This window comes from Suricata suricatta, chromosome 8 (assembly GCF_006229205.1).
Source record: "Suricata suricatta isolate VVHF042 chromosome 8, meerkat_22Aug2017_6uvM2_HiC, whole genome shotgun sequence".
In the NCBI taxonomy this organism is placed as follows: domain Eukaryota; kingdom Metazoa; phylum Chordata; class Mammalia; order Carnivora; family Herpestidae; genus Suricata; species Suricata suricatta.
In genome coordinates this window covers 100,740,900-100,758,237 of record NC_043707.1, presented here as the reverse complement: position 1 = coordinate 100,758,237, position 17,338 = coordinate 100,740,900, and the positions used below count along the sequence as shown (strand labels likewise).

The window sequence follows — 17,338 nt, the reverse complement described above, 5'->3', positions numbered from 1 at the left end:
ACAATCCCAGCTCCGATGCTTAGCAGCTGGGTGACTTGTGAACAAAGTACTATACCTTGCTGGGCCTCAGTGTCTCCCTCTGAGACATAGGGGATATTAATAGCATTTAATGGGCCTATTATGAGGATAAATGCTAATACACCCACAGACCACTGAAGTACCTGACACATAGTAAATATTCAGTCAATGATAGTTCTTGTGGTATGTAAGTTTACTATCTCCATTTGAAAAACAGGAAATTGAGGCTCAGAGATGGGAACAGACTTGGTCAAGGTTAACAGAAAAGGCAGTTCCAGCAATAGGGCTGACAAATGTCACTAAGAATCTTCTGTAAACAAATGCTGTAGTTTTCTTGTGTGTGGACCTAACACCAGACACAATCCTTGTTCTCAGCAAAATGGAAGGCAGAGGAGAACTAACCTTCCCAAGTGCTCGTGTACCTCTATCTCATTCCTGTGAGGTCGGTATTTGGACTTCCATTGTACAAATGAGGCTAAGTAAGAAGTCCAAATTCTCCCAGGAAGTCAACTGCCAAGTAGTGACAGGCTGATCTGGTACCAAAGTCCCTGCCTTTCCCTATTCTCTGTTTCCTGGACTCTGGTAACACTCCAGCTAGAATGGAGGAGGGGCGGTTAGGATTAGAGACATGATCTTAGAAGAAGGCAAAACAGGGGTGCCTGGGTGGCTCAGTCGGTTAAGCCTCCAACTTCGGCTCAGGTCAGATCTCACGCTCATGGGTTCGAACCCCGTGTCAGGCTTTGTGCTGACAGCTAGCTCAGAGCCTGGAGCCTGCTTCCGGTTCTGTGTCTCCTTCTCTCTCTGCCCCTCCCCCTCTCATGCTTTGTCTTTCTCTGTATCAAAAATAAATAAAATGTTAAAAAAAAGAAGAAGAAGAAGGCAAAACATTCACTCCAGGGTACAGAAATCCTGGAGTAAATTCCAGGAGTGGCTGATCACAGGCTGAAAAAGAATCCTGAACATGAAAAATGCTTACTAACACATGAAGAGCTGGACTCCTGTTGAGACCAGAGAGGGAGGTAGGCAAAGGCAGGGTTTCCTTGAGTTTTGGGGATTAACAGACTCAGGATAAATCCCAACTGGACAAGTCCCAGGTCGGGATTTAAACTACTCAAGTGAGTAGTTTAACTTCTCTGAGGCTCAATAGACATAATGTCTACATATTTACATATAAAATGCCAATATTGGGATGCCTGCATGGCTCAGTCAGTTAAGCATCCGGCTTCAGCTCAGGTCATGATCTCACAGTTTGTGGGTTTGAGCCCCACGTCGGGCTCTGGCCAGCTCAGAGCCTGGAGTCTGTCTTCAGATTCTGTATCTCCTTCTCTCTCTGACCCTCCCCTGCTCGCACCATCTCTCAAAATAAATTAAAAAAAATAAAAAATAAAATGCCCATATTTCAGAATGACTTGTTCAGTTATTAATTCCTCCCCTGAGGTACAATTGACCCTGATGGCCATGCAGGTTTTGAAGACATGCAGCAGAAGGGACAGGTAGGAGTTGAAATCTGGTCTGAACTCTAATTACCCAGCCTTACCTTTAGCATGGAACTACATCAGGCCGCAGGAAAGGTCACTTTTTTCTGATATGTACAAGGGCAGTGCAAAGTAGCAGTGTTGCCTTCCAGAAGAAGACCCTAAGCCGACTGCAGTGAAAGTAGGGCCGAAGCAGGCGCTGCTTCCGTCACAGAGGAGCTTGTAGTCTGAAGCTGTAATTGCTAAGGGAGGTGATGGTACATGGAGGGTGCTCAATGAATGGGACATACATAGTCAGGACAACAGATACTGCAAAAATGAATGATACCCTGAGACTTGGCCACAGAAAGGCTTCCTGCAGAAGGCGTTATTTCAAGCTGGCCCATAAGGGTGGAGAGGATTTAGATAAGCACAAGAGGGGAACTATATGAACTTGGAAGAGGGGGCTCCTTTCCCAGGTTAGACTGGTTAAATCAGAAGCTTCCTGTGGGAAAGAAGAGGCAGGTATAGTTGAAGAGGCAGGGAGAGTTCAGATTTTAAAGGTAAGACTGGAATTACTGGGACTACTTCAACAGCTCAGGTAAAGCCTTCAGAAAATCTGTTAATCCGATGGGAGAAAGGATAATCTTTTTAAGGGATGATTTTTGGAACAACTGGATATCTATGTTTTTATAAATAAAAATGTATTTATTATATTTAAATAATCTCTACACCCAACATGGGGCTCAAACTCACAGCCCTGAGACCAAGAGTGGCATACTCTTCTGACGGAGCTAGCCAGGTACCCCTCTATATATGTATATAAAAGTGAACTTCAACCATTGTTTCCCGCTACACACAAAACTAACTCAGAAGTATAAACATAAAACTTCTAGAAGAAAACGTAGGAGAATATTTTTGCTATCTTGAGGTAGGCAAAGATTTTTTTAGATAGAACACAGCAAACACTAATCTCAACAGGAGAAAGTGGTAGACTATCGATATTTTTAATTTCTGCTTTTTGAAAAATGCCTTTAAGAAAATGAGAAGGGAGGGGCACCTGCATGGCTTGGTGGGTGGAGCATATGACTCTTGGTCTCTGGGTTGTGAGTTCAAGCCGCAGAGATTACTTTAAAAAAATAAAATCTTTTTTTTCCCCCCTGAGAGAAAGAGACAGAGCACATGAGCATAGGAGGGGGAGAGGAAGAGGGAGAGAGAGAGAGACAATCTTAAGCAGGTTCTGTGCCCAGCATGGATCGCGATGTGGGACTCCATCTCACAACAGTGAGATCATGACCTGAGCTAAAATCAAGAGGCAGTTGCTTAAACCAACTGAGTCACCCAGGTGCCCCTATACCTCAATAAAGTTGACTTTAAAAGAGAAAAAAAAACCCTCAAGAAAAGCATCACTATATAGCAATAAAAGAATTGAAAGGAACCTATACGTTGAAGAAAATGGATAACCAATCATCACGTATTCACTAAATGGAAAACTACCTAGCAGCAAAAATGGATAAACCAGATTGAGCATGCACCTCAGTACAAAGTTCATAAACACAAAACTAAGTCAAAAAAGGGGGGGAGGGTTCCAGAAGAATACATGCAGTATGATTTTTATTTAAAGTTTTATCACAAGTAAAGCAACTCCCTACAATTTCTCAAAGATCCATACTTACGTGATAAGTGCACAAAGAAGAGCATGGGAATGATAAACACTAAACTCAGGAGAGCACCTACCTGGGGGAGGACATGGCCAGCAGGGAGGAGGACACAGGGGGCTCAAAGAGTCCTGATCAACGTTTTTATTTCTTAAGCGGAGTGGAGGGCATATGGGTGGGCTTTATATTACCCTTTATATCGTTTTATGTGTCTTAACAACAACTCCACACCAAGAGTCGGGAAAGAGCTTGGCTGGTGTCAGGAGCTCTAAGCCCAGGTCCTGATTTGTCCCTGGATGTCATCACAGTGTTCCACCTGGGTGAAGTCACTTCCCTCAGGAGGAGACACAATAGCATCATTATGGACAGGAAGGGAGGATTTGTACTGGGCATCAAGAGACAGACCCTGAGAGGAAGTGGCACTTAGAGGGATGTAATGCACCTGTATGTCCTTCCTTTGCTTCTCCAGCTGCAGTGAGGGGCAAGCTGACCCCAGAGCTCTGTGGGGACCCGAGGGCAAGGATGGGGGTGTGTGGGGGATGGGGTCAGGGTGGGCACAGCTGCAGGCAGCAGGGTAAGGGGAGAGGGGCGCTCCACAGTGTCCAGTGCAGACACCGCCAGCGGGCCCATGTGCAGCTGAGCTCAGCAGGGAGTACTCAACCTCAGGTTGCACACGGGCTCTCAGCCAGTGCTGACTGAGGTCACCACGCTGCGTGGTCCACCCAGCAAGGGGCCGTTTCTTTCTGGACCCTCTCCGAGGGGACTGGGTTCCTGGAGCAAGGCTGCTGAGGTCTAGGGGCACTGCTTTGAGAGCCACACAGGAGAACCTTCCAGTTATGGCTCGCCAGGCGTCAGGGCACGCACTCTTCCATCTTGAGTAATAGTAACTACCGCCCTAATGGAATGGGAAGGCAGAAGGTGACTGACTGAAGGTCACACTGCAGGGGACTGGAACTTACTTCTTGCATATAGTTGGGCAAGCTACTCTGTTTGTGTCCAGGGTATGTGTATGTGTATCTGGAGGATACCATACCAAAGTATTTGCTTTGTGTGATGAGATTATGGGTGATTTTTATTTTTTCTTTTAACTTACTGTAATTTCTAGTTTGTTGTTTTAATTTTTTTTATGTTCTTTTATTTATTTTTGAGAGACAGGGAGAGACAGTGGGAATAGGGGAGGGTCAGAGAGAGAGGGAGACACAGAATGTGAAGCAGGCTCCAGGCTCTGAGCTGTCAGCACAGAGCCCAACACGGGGCTCGAACCTACGAACCGTGAGATCATGACCTGAGCCGAAGCCAGACGCTTAACCGACTGAGCCACCCAGGCGTCCCTAGTTTGTTGTTTTATAATGAATATGTATGTATTTTGTTCTTTAAAACCATTTCAAACTGGGAGAGTAATATTGCATAGGGTTGTTGTAAGGGTTAAAGGAGAGGATGAAAAGCACAGAACACAATCTCTAGATTACAGAGTTTTCTCTATAAATGTGAATTCTCCCTGCTCACCCTTCCTTCCTACACTTTCTTTCCCTTGTGGTATTGGAGACTCTGGTCCCCAGATCTCACTGGGGAGGAAGGAGTTGATGAAAGGAGTCACACTGGCTGCGTGACTTTGGGTAAATCACTTAACCTCCCTGAGTTTCTTACTTTGCAAGATGGGAAGAATAACACCGACCTCAAAGGAAGTTTTCAAGGACTATACATACAAGATGGGAAACTTCCTGGTACTTAGTAGGCCTACAACAAGTGCCTGCAGGAAGAATAAGCATTAGAGTAGGAGGCAGGCCAGAAAAACTGAAGGATTTTAGCATATGGTCCACAGAGCCCAGAGGGTCCATGGTTAGAGTTCAGGAACCTAAAATGAAAAAAAATTACATCCTGTTTCACTGACCTCTAACCGGAATTTAGCATTTCTTTGTGTCACGTATGTAAGGAACAAGCCACAATACTATTTAGCAGTACCTGTGACCTTGTCACCAATGGAAATCATAGATAACTTTGTATTGCAATACAGTAGCAGTATCTTGAAATACTGCTTACACCATTAACCACCTCAAAATTACAATGGTTAATAGACCAATCTCTAGATCTTGTTATTTAATCTTTAAAAAAGATACAAAATGAATATTCTGATAATGATTCTATATAACTAGTTTTCTTGTTATCCTAAGTACTTTACTTTTTGTAGTTAAAATATTCTTCCAGGGGCATGTGGGTGGCTCAGTCAGTTGGGTGTACGACTTCAGTACAGATCACAGTCTCATAGTCTGTGAGTTTGAGCCCTGCATCGGGCTCTGTGGTGACAGCTCAGAGCCTGGAGCTTACTACGGACTCTGTCTTCCTCTCTTTCTGACCCTTCCTGGCTCACACTCTGTCTGTCTCTCTCTCTCTCTCAAAAATAAATAAACATTAAAAAAATTTTTTAAATATTTTTCTGAATGGGGGGTGAGGGAGGGTTATAAATCTTCATCAGACTACTAAAGGAACCCTTGGATAAACAGACATGTTTATCATGTTTATCGGTGCCTGGACCATAGATTGCTGTGTGACATTAGGTTTATTATTTCTCAGGGGCACAATCATCTCTGCTTGGCTCACCCCACAGCATTGTTGGGAGGAACAAATTAATTCTTGGCTGGAAAACTTCTGGAAACTGTTGGCAGCTTCACAATTTTTCCCAAAAGCCAGAGCAGAGTCCTTTTTAGCTCCCGGTTAAACCCTGTCTCCAGGAGACCTCTCTCCTTTCCACAGGATTCCACTCTACCCCCTTTACTTTCCATCGGATAAATAAAGAGGCCAAAGTGCACCTTCGTTAAGGTACGCCATCCAGCTCCCAGTTTGCAGAGATCCACAGCTCAGTGGAAAGGTTTTCTGGGAGATAATAACAATTCCCTCCAGTTTTCACTTTTGACCTTATAGTGACCCTTCAGGACACTCCCCACCAAAATTCTTCCTCTGTCCTTCAGATGGTGACCCCTCTGTGGCCATGGTCCCCGTGTTTTCCCTTTCACTGCCCTGTTCTGTGATCATCTGTGTGACTCCTCCACCATAATGTGTGTTTCTCAAGGGCAGACACAGATCTGACCCCTTCATGGACTCCAGTGCTCAGATCAAAAGCATGGCACACAGGGGCACCTGGGTGGCTTAGCTGGTCATCTGACTTCGGCTCAGGTCATGATCTCATGGTTCATAGGTTTAAGCCCTGCATCAGGCTCTGTGCTGACAGCTCAGAGCCTGGAGCCTGCTTCTGATTCTGTGTCTCCCTCTCTCTCTGGCACTCCCTTGCTTGCCCTCTGCCTCTCCCTCTCAAAAATAAATAAACGTTAAAAAGCATGGTACACATTAGCATCTTAGAAGCTGGCCTAGATGAAGAAAAGTAACCGGAACACAGAGAGAAAAACCAGGGAAGGAGAAGAGCTAGGGCTGGAGCCCAGGTCACCTGAGGCCCGTGATGTATTGCTCATACACCCGAAGTAAGAGATGGAGGAACTGAGGAGTTTCAAGGCATCACAATAAGTATTTCCTCCTCTACCCACTCTTTTGAAAAATGAAAAGAGCTAAAGATCTTGTAATCTTGAGTTAGACCCTGCCCATCTGTCCAGTGGGAGGTGTCAGATTCAGCGGCTTTCAAACCTTTTTGACCTGATTCAAAGTGAGAAATGCATTTTACATTGCGATCTGGCCCTTAATACATACATACATATGTAATTGAAACAGACATTTTATGAAAGAAAACTTAGCTTTACTATCCGCAATGCATTTTTTCTATTCTGTTTAGTTATTATGATTTTTTAAAGTTAGCTGTGACTCAGTAACTGGTTACAAGCCCCACAAGTCTTTTTCAGCCCCAAGACCCTGTGACTAGCTGAATGGGAATTATTCACATGTAAAATGGGACAACTAAAGCTCAGGAGCCTCTAGTCCTGGATCAGTGTGATTGGATGAAGCCACATACCCCTCAGAACCTCAGTTTCCCCAGTGTACCCTGAGGGGACAGACAAGCAATTTCTAAGGGCCACATATGGCTCCTTCAGTCTGAGGTCCCCTGATCCTAGTGAGAAAGCTGCTCTTGGGGCACCTGGGTGGCTCAGTCAGTTAAGTGTCCGACTTCAGCTCAGGTCATGATCTCGCGGTTTGTGGTTCAAGCCCCGCATAGGGTTCTGTGCTGACAGCTCAGAGCCTGGAGCCTGTTTCAGATTCTGTGTCTCCCTCTCTCTGTGCCCCTCCCTTGTTCGCACTCTCTCTCTGTCTTAAAAATAAATAAATATTTAAAAATTTTTTAAAATAAAAAAAAAAGCGCTGTTCTTGTGATCTGTAAATAACTTCTGAGAGTAGAAAGGTGTTCTGGCTTTGCTTCCTGGTGGGGGGATGTGGGAGTATAATTTGGGACATTGTGTAGCTCCCTTGTCCTAGGCCAGTGTGGCATAGCCTGAACAGAGTGTGAACATGTCAGTGCATGAATTAGCTGCTCAGGGAAGGCAGAGAGAGGCAAGGAAGCCAGAGGATGAAGATATTTAAAAGTCCACTGGAGAGGCACCTGGGTGGCCCAGTTGGTTAAGTGTCCGACTTTAGCTCAGGTCACAATCTCATGCTTCCTGGGTTCGAGCTCCTGGTCGGGCTCTGCACTGTCAGTGCAGAGGACTCTGCCTGCTTAGGATTTCTCTCTCTCCCTCTCTGTCAGCCCCTCCCCTGTGCTCGCTCGCGCTCTCGCGCTCTCTCTCTCTCTCAAAAATGACTAAGTAAAATGAATAAATTTTTTAAAAGTCCACTGGAAAAGAGGCACAGTGAGAACCTCAGAAAGAATACGGGCTTGGAGACTAGACAGACCCAGGTTAAAATCTTGGGGGTTGAGGACTGCGGGGGGCGGGGGGGGGGGGGGAGACCTCTCTGGCGCTTAGCTCTCATTTATAAAATGGGTTTGAAAATCTCTGGCCCTCTGAGTTGCTGTGAAGGTTAAGCAGTGTTCTAATCATCCCAGACTGACGCTACTGAGTGGTCGCCGAGGCGCGCGCCAGCCTGGCACTGCCCTGAGACTGCCGGCGTCGAGCACAATGCCGAGCTCCAGGCGGGTGCCCGAGTGCAAGTGTGGAATCCGCGGCGCCGCTTCCGCTCCCGCCCTGCCACCCTGGGCTGGTGCTGTCCGAGCAGCCAGCACCCATGCATCGCCGGGGAACGCGGCCGGCGGGTGGGGCAGCGCGCCCGGGAGGCTCCCGCCTCCCGGCTCCGCGGGTCGCCCTCCCATCCCGTCCCTCCAGCCCCCACCCTGCGCTCGCGCTCGGGCTCCCGCTCACCCCCTTCCAGCACTCTCCACTCTCAGCGCTCTCCCGCCCTCCCCCTCCCTCTCCCTTCGTCCTCCACACCCCTCCCGCTGCGCCCGTCCGCGTACCTGCTCGCCTCTCTCGGTCCGGTCCTCGCGGAGTCTAGATCTCTAACCGCTGCGTCTCCGCGCCTCTCGCCGCGCCTCCCTCTGTCTCGCTGCTTCTCTCCGCTTCTTTCTCTCGCAGTCTCTGCCTTTCTCAGCCTCGGTTCTGTCTCCGGCCGTCCCTCGCCCGGCCGTCTGGTGGCCCGAGGTGGCCGCGGGCCGGCGCGGGGCGCGATGAGCGGCGCCTGCACGAGCTACGTGAGCGCCGAGCAGGAGGTGGTGCGTGGCTTCAGCTGCCCGCGGCCAGGGGGCGAGGCGGCCGCCGTCTTCTGCTGCGGCTTCCGCGACCACAAGTACTGCTGCGACGACCCGCACAGCTTCTTTCCCTACGAGCACAGCTACATGTGGTGGCTCAGGTACTGGCCATGGCCCTAACCCCAGCTAGAACCCCCCCTCCAGGACCAGCCCCTTCGCTGCACCCTCGGCCCAGCGCGGCCTAAACCCCAAGTCCTCACCTCAGGCTCACCCCAACGTCAGCATGGACCCCACCCGCCCTTGAGCCCTTCAGGCCTGCCCTGACCTTTGCTCTCACCCTGTCACCAACTCCCTCAGTAACCTCTTTCCCCATTCAGATCTAAGCTTGAACGTCACCTCAACTCCATCCCTACTCCCAACGTCATACTCCACCACCCTCAAACCAGCCCCAGATTACATACCAACCCTCTTCCTGACACCAAACGTCCTCCTCCCGCATTAACAGGAAACCCAAACTCCTCCTTCATCCACGTGCAAACTAGGGTCCCCATCCCAACATCAGCCAACATCATCCCCGACTTCACCCACTCTGCAGTTCTGATCGCCAGCCTCAACATCCCCTTGAGTTCTCCAGGCAACCCACCTCAGCTCTTCTCTCCAACTCTGACTCCAAACATGGTCTAGCCCCATACCCAGACCTCAGCCCCAAGGCCTCCTCCTCACCTAATACTCTACCCTGAGTCAATCCCAGCCTAGCCCAGGCTCAACTCTTTCTCCCCTCTCATATTTAGTCATTCTTCAGGCTACCCCTTACTGAGCACTTCGCTGTGCCAGGCCCTGGGGTGGGTACTGGGGTTGTACTCCACTCCCGAGCTAAGGCAGAAGACCAAGGGATTAGAGCTGCCTCCAAGTTCATCAACGGCACAATGCTACAGCAGAAGCCAGCTCAGGCTGTATTAACAGAAGTGTAATTTGGGTGGATCCCCACTTGTAGGACCTTAGTTTCCCTGCCTGTTCAGGAAAGGGGCTGGATAGGGGATAAGGGGGTGGATAGGGGATAGAGCAGGGCCTCACATTCCTGGAACTGAAGTGTGGTGCTGAGAGGCCAATGGGTCTCAGTCTTTCTCTGTCTCTGAAGGCCTCACCCAGAAAAGAGTATGTGATCCTGAGCCTGCTCTGGAAAACAGGCATCAGCAAAAATGGAGGGGCCATCTCAGTAGAGTGTGATGTTTCTGTTCCTGGAGGTATGTGACCAGGGGCTGCACACCCTCTGGGTAGGAAAGGACAGTCTACTGCAGCCTCTGTCTTTGCATCTATTAAATGAAGAGCATGATAAATGATTGCCCCAATTTCTGACTAGGACCAAAGAGGTGAAATTACCTCGGCATATGTCACCGACAATTAAAGATACCACTCTTTCTATACTGTTCAATCTGTAATTCTGAAACCATTTTCAGATGGCCAGGTTTTCTGATCCTGCACATTTGGCTGCTATCTGTAACCTGAGGAATTATACTAATTTATTCTCTATTCCCCCATATATTCATTCATTCCTTATAGCCTTTGCTTTGTGCCAGGTGCAATGCTAGGCAATAGGGACACAGAAATCAATTATTCCCTGCCCTAAAGGAGCTCATAGTCCATTCAGAGAGATACGACATGCACCTTGAGTATAACAATGGAAGATTTGCTGAAGACTCACTGTGTACTTAGCACTGAGCTGGGTGCTGAAATATGGCAGTGCTGACCTCCCTTTGAGGTACAGAGGCAGTGTAGAACTTTGGGGATGGTTAGAACCCCATCCAGACCTTGGCTTTGTTATGTAATAGCTATGTGAATTTGGGTAATTTATCTCTGAGTGTTTCTTTTAAAGTTTGTTTATTTATTTATTTATTTATTTATTTATTTATTTATTTTTAGTAATCTCTACATCCAACATAGGGCTCGAACTCATGGCTCCAAGTTGCACACTGCTCTGAGCCAGCCAGGTGCCCCTCCAAGTCTCTTTTTTCATCTGCAGAATAGCAATAAGAATACCTATCTCGTGGAATTTTGTGAGGATTCAGTGAAATAATGCATGGGAAAGTGACTAATATATATTGCAGATGCTCAGTAAAAGGAAGTTTCTTTCCCTGGTCCATAGGTAGGGAAAGTGAAGCTTGGAGTACGGAAGTGAATTGTCCAAGATCTTCTAGCAATGTATTGGTAGATTGAGGTTTAAAGAACATTACCTAGGATCAATCAAGAGTTAGGTGAATTCACACATTCACAACCCTGGCACATCTTCTCACCATTTTACAGATGAGAAAACTTGCAAAGAGCTAAGTTACTACCTGGGAATGCCCTAGTGACAGCAAGTGGCAGAGCTGGAATGAAAACTCAAACCTGTCTGGCCCCAAGTCCAGGCCTGTCCTGTGGCACAACTGTTTAAATCTGACTTTCTCATAACCTGCTCTACTCAGATCATTTAAAAAGATACTCACTGACCCTCTACTATCTTCTGGGCACTGTGCTAGCTCTTGGAGACACACAGCCCATCAGCACCTAGCCAGACCCCATCCCTCTTCTTACACCCCCTTCCCTGTACATCCCTGTGGTCCTTCCTGTTGCCTTGAACCCGTGTGATATGTGGACTGCTTTAGTGGCTCAGACAATGAAGTAGAGAGTTGGATGGGGTGACCTCTAAGGTCACATCACTTGTCAATGTGTTCATGTTCTGTGACCTCAAGAGCAGTTGATAGGTTTAGCGTGAGAAGGGCTGACTCTTCCTAGGTTTGGACATAGTGTGGTTCATAAACATCACAGCCAGTTGCAAAGCGGAGGAGAGGAACTGAGGGTCTCCCCAGGACATCTAGGTAATCGGTGTACTCTAACCAATGACACAACGCTCTGGTGTGCTTCTCAGAGCCCCACCATTGCAGGGTGAAGAGCCTTGTTTGGCTCTAGACTCCATTTGGCCTTTTTCATGAAAGTTGGCCCTTAAAAACATAAAAATCTCCAGGTAAACAACTGTTTCCTTGAATAGTGCCCAAGGAGAATTGCTGTCTTTAAAAGTGTGTCTCAGAAAGTGAAGACTCCCTGTGGAGAAGCAGCTGGTGCCATCACATGTCTGGTCCACTTTCCAAACACCCTCTATTAGTAGCTCTGTTTCTTACCAGACTGCGAGCCAAAAGGCAGCAGCCTTGCAGCAGGACAGAATTGGTTGTCAGGCACTGTATATACATCACCTCATTTAATCTTTATGGACACCTGGTGAGAAAGGAAGCTTTACAAATAAAGAAAATGAAGATCAAAAGTGAAGAGCTTTTCAGTTTATATGTGACAGAACCCAGATTTGAACTTAGAACTGCCTGACTCAAAAGCCCTACCAAATGTTAGACTACCCCTCCAATTCTTTCCTAGAGGTCACAGTGTGATCTCTCAGAGTTACAGATCTGTGAAATCCTACAAGGCTAGCAGCTCTTCAGCTTCCCACCCAGGGCAGGAAACTCCAACTTCACTGAAAAGTGTACTCATCCAGGTGTTCTTTACAAATCTGTGCAATAGTAGAGAACTTATACCTCTTGAGGCAGTACATTCACCTGGGGACAACTCTAATCATTTAAAGTTCATTTATACCAAGCACAGATTTCTGCCTTGGATCCTCCCCTCTCATTTCTGGCTCTGTCCTTGGGGGCCGGTTCCTCTGTCCCCAGAGTGACCATCAGAGACAGTGCCTGCTCCCTGATTGCTAATCAAGATGTATTCCCCCCGCTCTCTCACCCATTCTTCAAAGGACTCTACTTTTAGAGGTAGCCACAGATGTCCCATGTAAAGTGTGGGGTCCCAACTGGAATACAAGTCTTCCTTATGTGAGCATATCTCAAAAGAGGAAATAATGTTTCATTAAAGTATTTATAAGAACTAAAAGGTACTGTATGCATGCTCAATGTGGAAAACGTGGAAGGGACAAGAGAAGTGAAAAAGGAAAGGAAGCATGGGAGATCAGGTGTCTTAGGTTGGATTCCCCCAAAAGACTCAGAAACAAGGATTTGAGGGCAAGTAGCTTGTATGGAAAGCTATCCTAGAAAACAGTGGCAGAGGGTGGGGAGAGAGGCCAAGAAGGGTAGAAGCAAATGATGGTGTATCACCATGGAGGGTCACCGGGGCTTAAACCTGCTGAACTCTGCCAGCCATTGCAGACGTTATACCTCAGAATCATCCACATGAGGACCAGGAAACTGGATATTTATATACCAATTTCTGTCAGTCACTGGTTGTGTGCTGATGGGAGAAGGGAGGCATCAATTTTCCTGCACTTCTGACCTGCTAAAGGGTCAAAAGAACCTTCGAGCACTTCTGACCTGACCCAAAAAGTCAAAAGAACCTTCGTTCAAAAGAACAAAGACTATTCTGACCCAAGAAAGCTCTCAGGCAAAAGGACACAGATGCTGGCATTTGAAACTCTGGCCAGAATATTCTACAATTATAAGACTCAGTGGGACACAGGCAGGATATCCACAGCCTGCACTACACCCAGAGAGAGGCTGTTAGCAATTTGATGTATTTCCATCCAACCTTACAGAGGAGTAATTATGTATATGTTTACATTTATTGAAGTTGGGATTATGCTATATATTTAGTAGTGTGTCCTACTCCTTTCACTTAACATTTTCCCATCAAAATTTATTCTTGATCTTATATAATGTTTGAAAATCTGTTTTTAATGGCTCAATACTATTCCAATTCAGGAGTGTTCAATAATTTATTTAGCCAGTGGCGCCTGGGTGGCTCAGTTGGTTAAGTGTCCAACACTTGGTTTCAGTTCGGGTCATGATCTCATGGTTTGTGGTTTCGAGCCCTGCATCTCAGAGCAGAGCCTGCTTGGGTTTCTCTCTCTCTCTCTCTCTCTCTCTCTCTCCCTCTCTGCCCCTCTCCCCCTGCACAGATAAATAAATAAACTTAAAAGTAATAATGCTTTATTTAGCCATGGGAAGTAAGATTCTCCAAAGCTCTGAGGTGTTTCTGTTTCGTAGAAACTAGCCATCAACTAGCCGGGAAAAAGTCATCAGCTAGCTGGCAGAAGTGGCAAGGGTAGGAGTCAGGGGCTGGGGTCAGGGAGAAGGGTGGGCAGAAAAGCTGGAGAATGAGTCATAGACAGGAAGGGCGCACAAACAAAGCCTGCCCCCTGCCTATCCCCTACTGTTGGGAGAACATCTCACAGTGCCTGATGTACAGTAGGTCCTTGGTAATATTTACTAAATTCCTACTATGTGGCAGGGCTTCTACAAGGGGAGGACAAAGCTGATTATATATGGTCTGACTCTGCCTTCAAGGAACCCATGAGGAATATGTTGAACACCCACTATGTGCCAAGAATATTATATATATTATTCATCCTTACTACCATCTGTGAAATACTGTGTTTTGATTATTTTCACTTTTCAGACAAAGAACCTGAGGCTCAAAAGGTATAATAATTCGTCAAGATCTCAGAGTGAGTTGTTACATACCTGGGTCCTAACCCAAGTAGATTTGGTTCCAAAGCCCTCTGTTCAGGGCTGCCTGCAGTTCTAAAGGCCCTGAGTAAAGTGTTCTGGGTGGATTAGCCTGGATGGTGGGGTGGGGGCAAAGATGGCCAAAGAAAGCATTGTTGAGGGGGACACATTTGAGATGGTCCTTCCAGGGCAGGTAAAATTCTAATGTGGGGAGATAATGGAACGAGATCATGTGAAACAAGAAAGTGGCTCCAAAATGAACCAGGAGGTAGTTGTCTGGAGACCAGGTGACTAAGGCCTGACTTGGGGCAGAGATGGCGAGGTTAGAGGGTGAAGGAACAGAAGTGAGGAGGTATTCTAGACACGGAATCCACACTAGGGCAGTGACCCCATTGGAGGGTGGGTCAGAAGTTACCTTGAGCCTGGAAACACAGCTGATTCTTAACTAAGGCTTACTATGTGTATTGATTTTTAAGAGACAATATCGTGGGGAGGGCCCTTTAAGACCATTTCCAATTCCCTGGGGTGGAAGCAGGTTGAAGAAAGTAGAGAGGGAAGGAGAAGAGAAGATAAGGAACACATACTGAGTCCCAAGTACGTGGGGGCACTGAAGCATGTCTGATACATATGTGGTGAGTACTTGGCATACAGTTAATGCTCTCTCATGCTCAGATGCAGAAAGTCTAAGACAAGCAGAGACAGAATAAAGGTTGAAGCTGCTTCCTATAATGTCTACAACACTTCTCATGTAACAGGCTGCCTCCCAAGTCCCTTCCTGAGACTCAGCTCCCTCCTGTCTTCTCTCCCCAGTATTGGAGCCCTTGTGGGCCTGTCCGTAGCAGCTGTGGTTCTCCTGGCCTTCATTGTCACTGCCTGTGTGCTCTGTTACCTGTTCATCACATCAAAGCCCCACACGAAGTTGGACCCAGGCTTAAGCTTACAGCCTACAGGTAAGACAAGGCCTCATGATTTCCATGCGCTGGACAGGCTAGCACCTTTACAGCGGGGAGATATTTAGAAACGACATACGAAACATTTGCCTCATGAGTGTTTCTAGAATATCCTGAAGCAGCAGCACATTTTTTAGGAGGTTCATGATCTGAACATTTTCATCCCAAGCTCATGTGCTCAATGTTTATCAAAATAATTTGAGAGAGTCAAGCTTCTATTTGTCACACAAAGATTAATCCATCTTGCAGATTTTCTAAGACAATGTTTTCATTCTAGCCTTAGGGAATGAAAACTGATTTTAATATTATCCCAAACAAAATAGAATTAGTAAGAAAAATTTGCTGCTCCCCAAACTTAGTTTGTTCAGAACTTAAATACAGTTATTTTTGATAATCTGAATTTTTGGACTACCTCTTCCTTCATTAGCACAAGCGATCTAGAGCCTCAAAGGTCCCCCACCCCAAAAAAGTAATGATTTTTCATACATCTTTCTTGCACACATTTTTACGATCTCTGCAAGGTACTGTGAAAGATACAAGCCCCTACTGGCAAATGATCTTTCTGTACAGTTTGGCAAAAACCACTCCAATGAGTATTATTATCTCCATTTTACAGATGAGAAAATCAAGGCTAAGACAGATTAGATGACTTAATTCAAAATGTCACAGCTAATGAATGTTACGTAAGGCTAGGTGGGCATCTGGCTGGCTCAGTCGGTGGAGTGTATCACTTTTGATACTGGGGTCCTGAGGTCAAGCTCCACATTAGGTGGGCAGCCTCCTTTAAAAAAATAAGTAAAATCTTTTTTTAAAGGTAAGGCTGAAATTTAGCTCATGTTTTTCCACCTTGAATCATGCTCTTTCTTCTGCCCACCCAAACGAGAGTAGATGTGAATGAGTGCTGAGTTAGCAAAGTTGTTGGTTGGGTGAAAGGAGAAAAGGAATTCTGGATTAGGGTAAAAGCGTGTGGGCAGTTCTGAGTAAGAGCTTTGCAGTGATTGGGTCCGTTCACCACGGGGCCCCACGGGAAGTAAGGCCAGGCGGGACAGGGGAGGAATTTCAGCTAAGCAGAGGAAGCAAGGGCGGCAGTTATCAGGGACTTAGAAAGGTGGTTAGTAGCTAACTTTCAGAGAAAGAGCTTTTTCAGTTGTAAAAGATTAGTTTTCCAACTTAACAACTTGTGCAACAAACAACAGCACAAGAATCCTTCTCCGATCCTGATGACAATGAATAATCCTGCTGTTGCTGAGTAATGAAAAGCAAAAAGGATGAGGGTAGAAAGATTCTTCTGGGTCCTTGTAGTCTGGAACTTGGGAGGCAGTGGCAAGGAAATAAGAATAAAGCCCAGAGATAGACCCAGACAGCCCAGGGTAACCAGAGACGGCCCAGGCTTCAACTTTTACAGAGAAAAATCATAGAAGTTCATGAAAGAAACTATCTCATGAGATATGGCATGTATGTGAAAAGGGAGGCTCAATATCATAGACATGTCAGTTCTTCCAAAATTAATCTATAAATAAAAATCTTAACAAAATGTTTCATGGAACTTGTCAAGTTAGCTCTAAAATTAATCTAGAAGAGTAAAGGGAGAGACAAAACAAAATAATTTTGGAAAAGAAACAAGAGGGGCACCTGAGTGGTTCAGCCAGTTGAGTGTCTGACTCTTGGTTTTGGCTCAGGTCATGATCTCATGGTTCAGGAGTTCAAGCCCCACATTAGGCTCCATGCTGACAGCAGGAAGCCTGGAGCCTGCTTTGGATTCTGTGTCTTCCTCTATCTCTGCTCCTCCCCACCCCTCTCTCTGCCTCTCCCCCCCCTCAAAAATAAGCATTAAAGGGACACGTGGGAGTCTCAGTTGGTTAAGTGTCCAGCTTCTGCTCAGGTCATGATCTCATGGCTCATGGGTTTGAGCCCTGCATCGGGCACTGTGATGACAGCTCAGAGCCTGGAGCCTGCTTCAGATTCTGTATCTCCCTCTCTCTCTGACCCTCCCCTGCTTGTGCTGTCTCTGTCTCTCAAAAATAAATAGGGGCGCCTGGGTGGCCCAGTCGGTTAAGCGTCCAACTTCGGGTCAGGTCATGATCTCAGGTTTGTGGTTTCAAGCCCCACGTCAGGCTCTGTGCTGACAGCTCAGAGCCTGGAGCCTGTTTCAGATTCTGTGTCT

The 17,338-nt window shown here is 46.6% G+C and overlaps 2 protein-coding genes across 3 annotated transcripts in view; one reads left to right on the top strand and one right to left on the bottom strand.

Annotated features, from left to right (window-relative positions):
• Window positions 1-8,852, bottom strand: part of TUT4 (terminal uridylyl transferase 4) — a 221,715-nt gene extending 212,863 nt beyond the window's left edge. Inside the window, exon 1 of the mRNA XM_029946134.1 lies at window positions 8,517-8,852. The gene's annotated coding sequence lies outside the window, so the exon portion shown is untranslated. The remainder of the gene's footprint in view (window positions 1-8,516) is intronic.
• The window catches only part of SHISAL2A (shisa like 2A), a 16,569-nt gene continuing 7,910 nt past the window's right edge, over window positions 8,680-17,338 (top strand). For both annotated transcript variants that reach the window (XM_029946145.1, XM_029946144.1), the window contains exons 1-2: window positions 8,680-8,908; window positions 15,035-15,174. In XM_029946145.1, coding sequence (XP_029802005.1) covers window positions 8,727-8,908; window positions 15,035-15,174 — 322 coding nt within the window. In that variant the 5' untranslated portion in view covers window positions 8,680-8,726. The remainder of the gene's footprint in view (window positions 8,909-15,034; window positions 15,175-17,338) is intronic.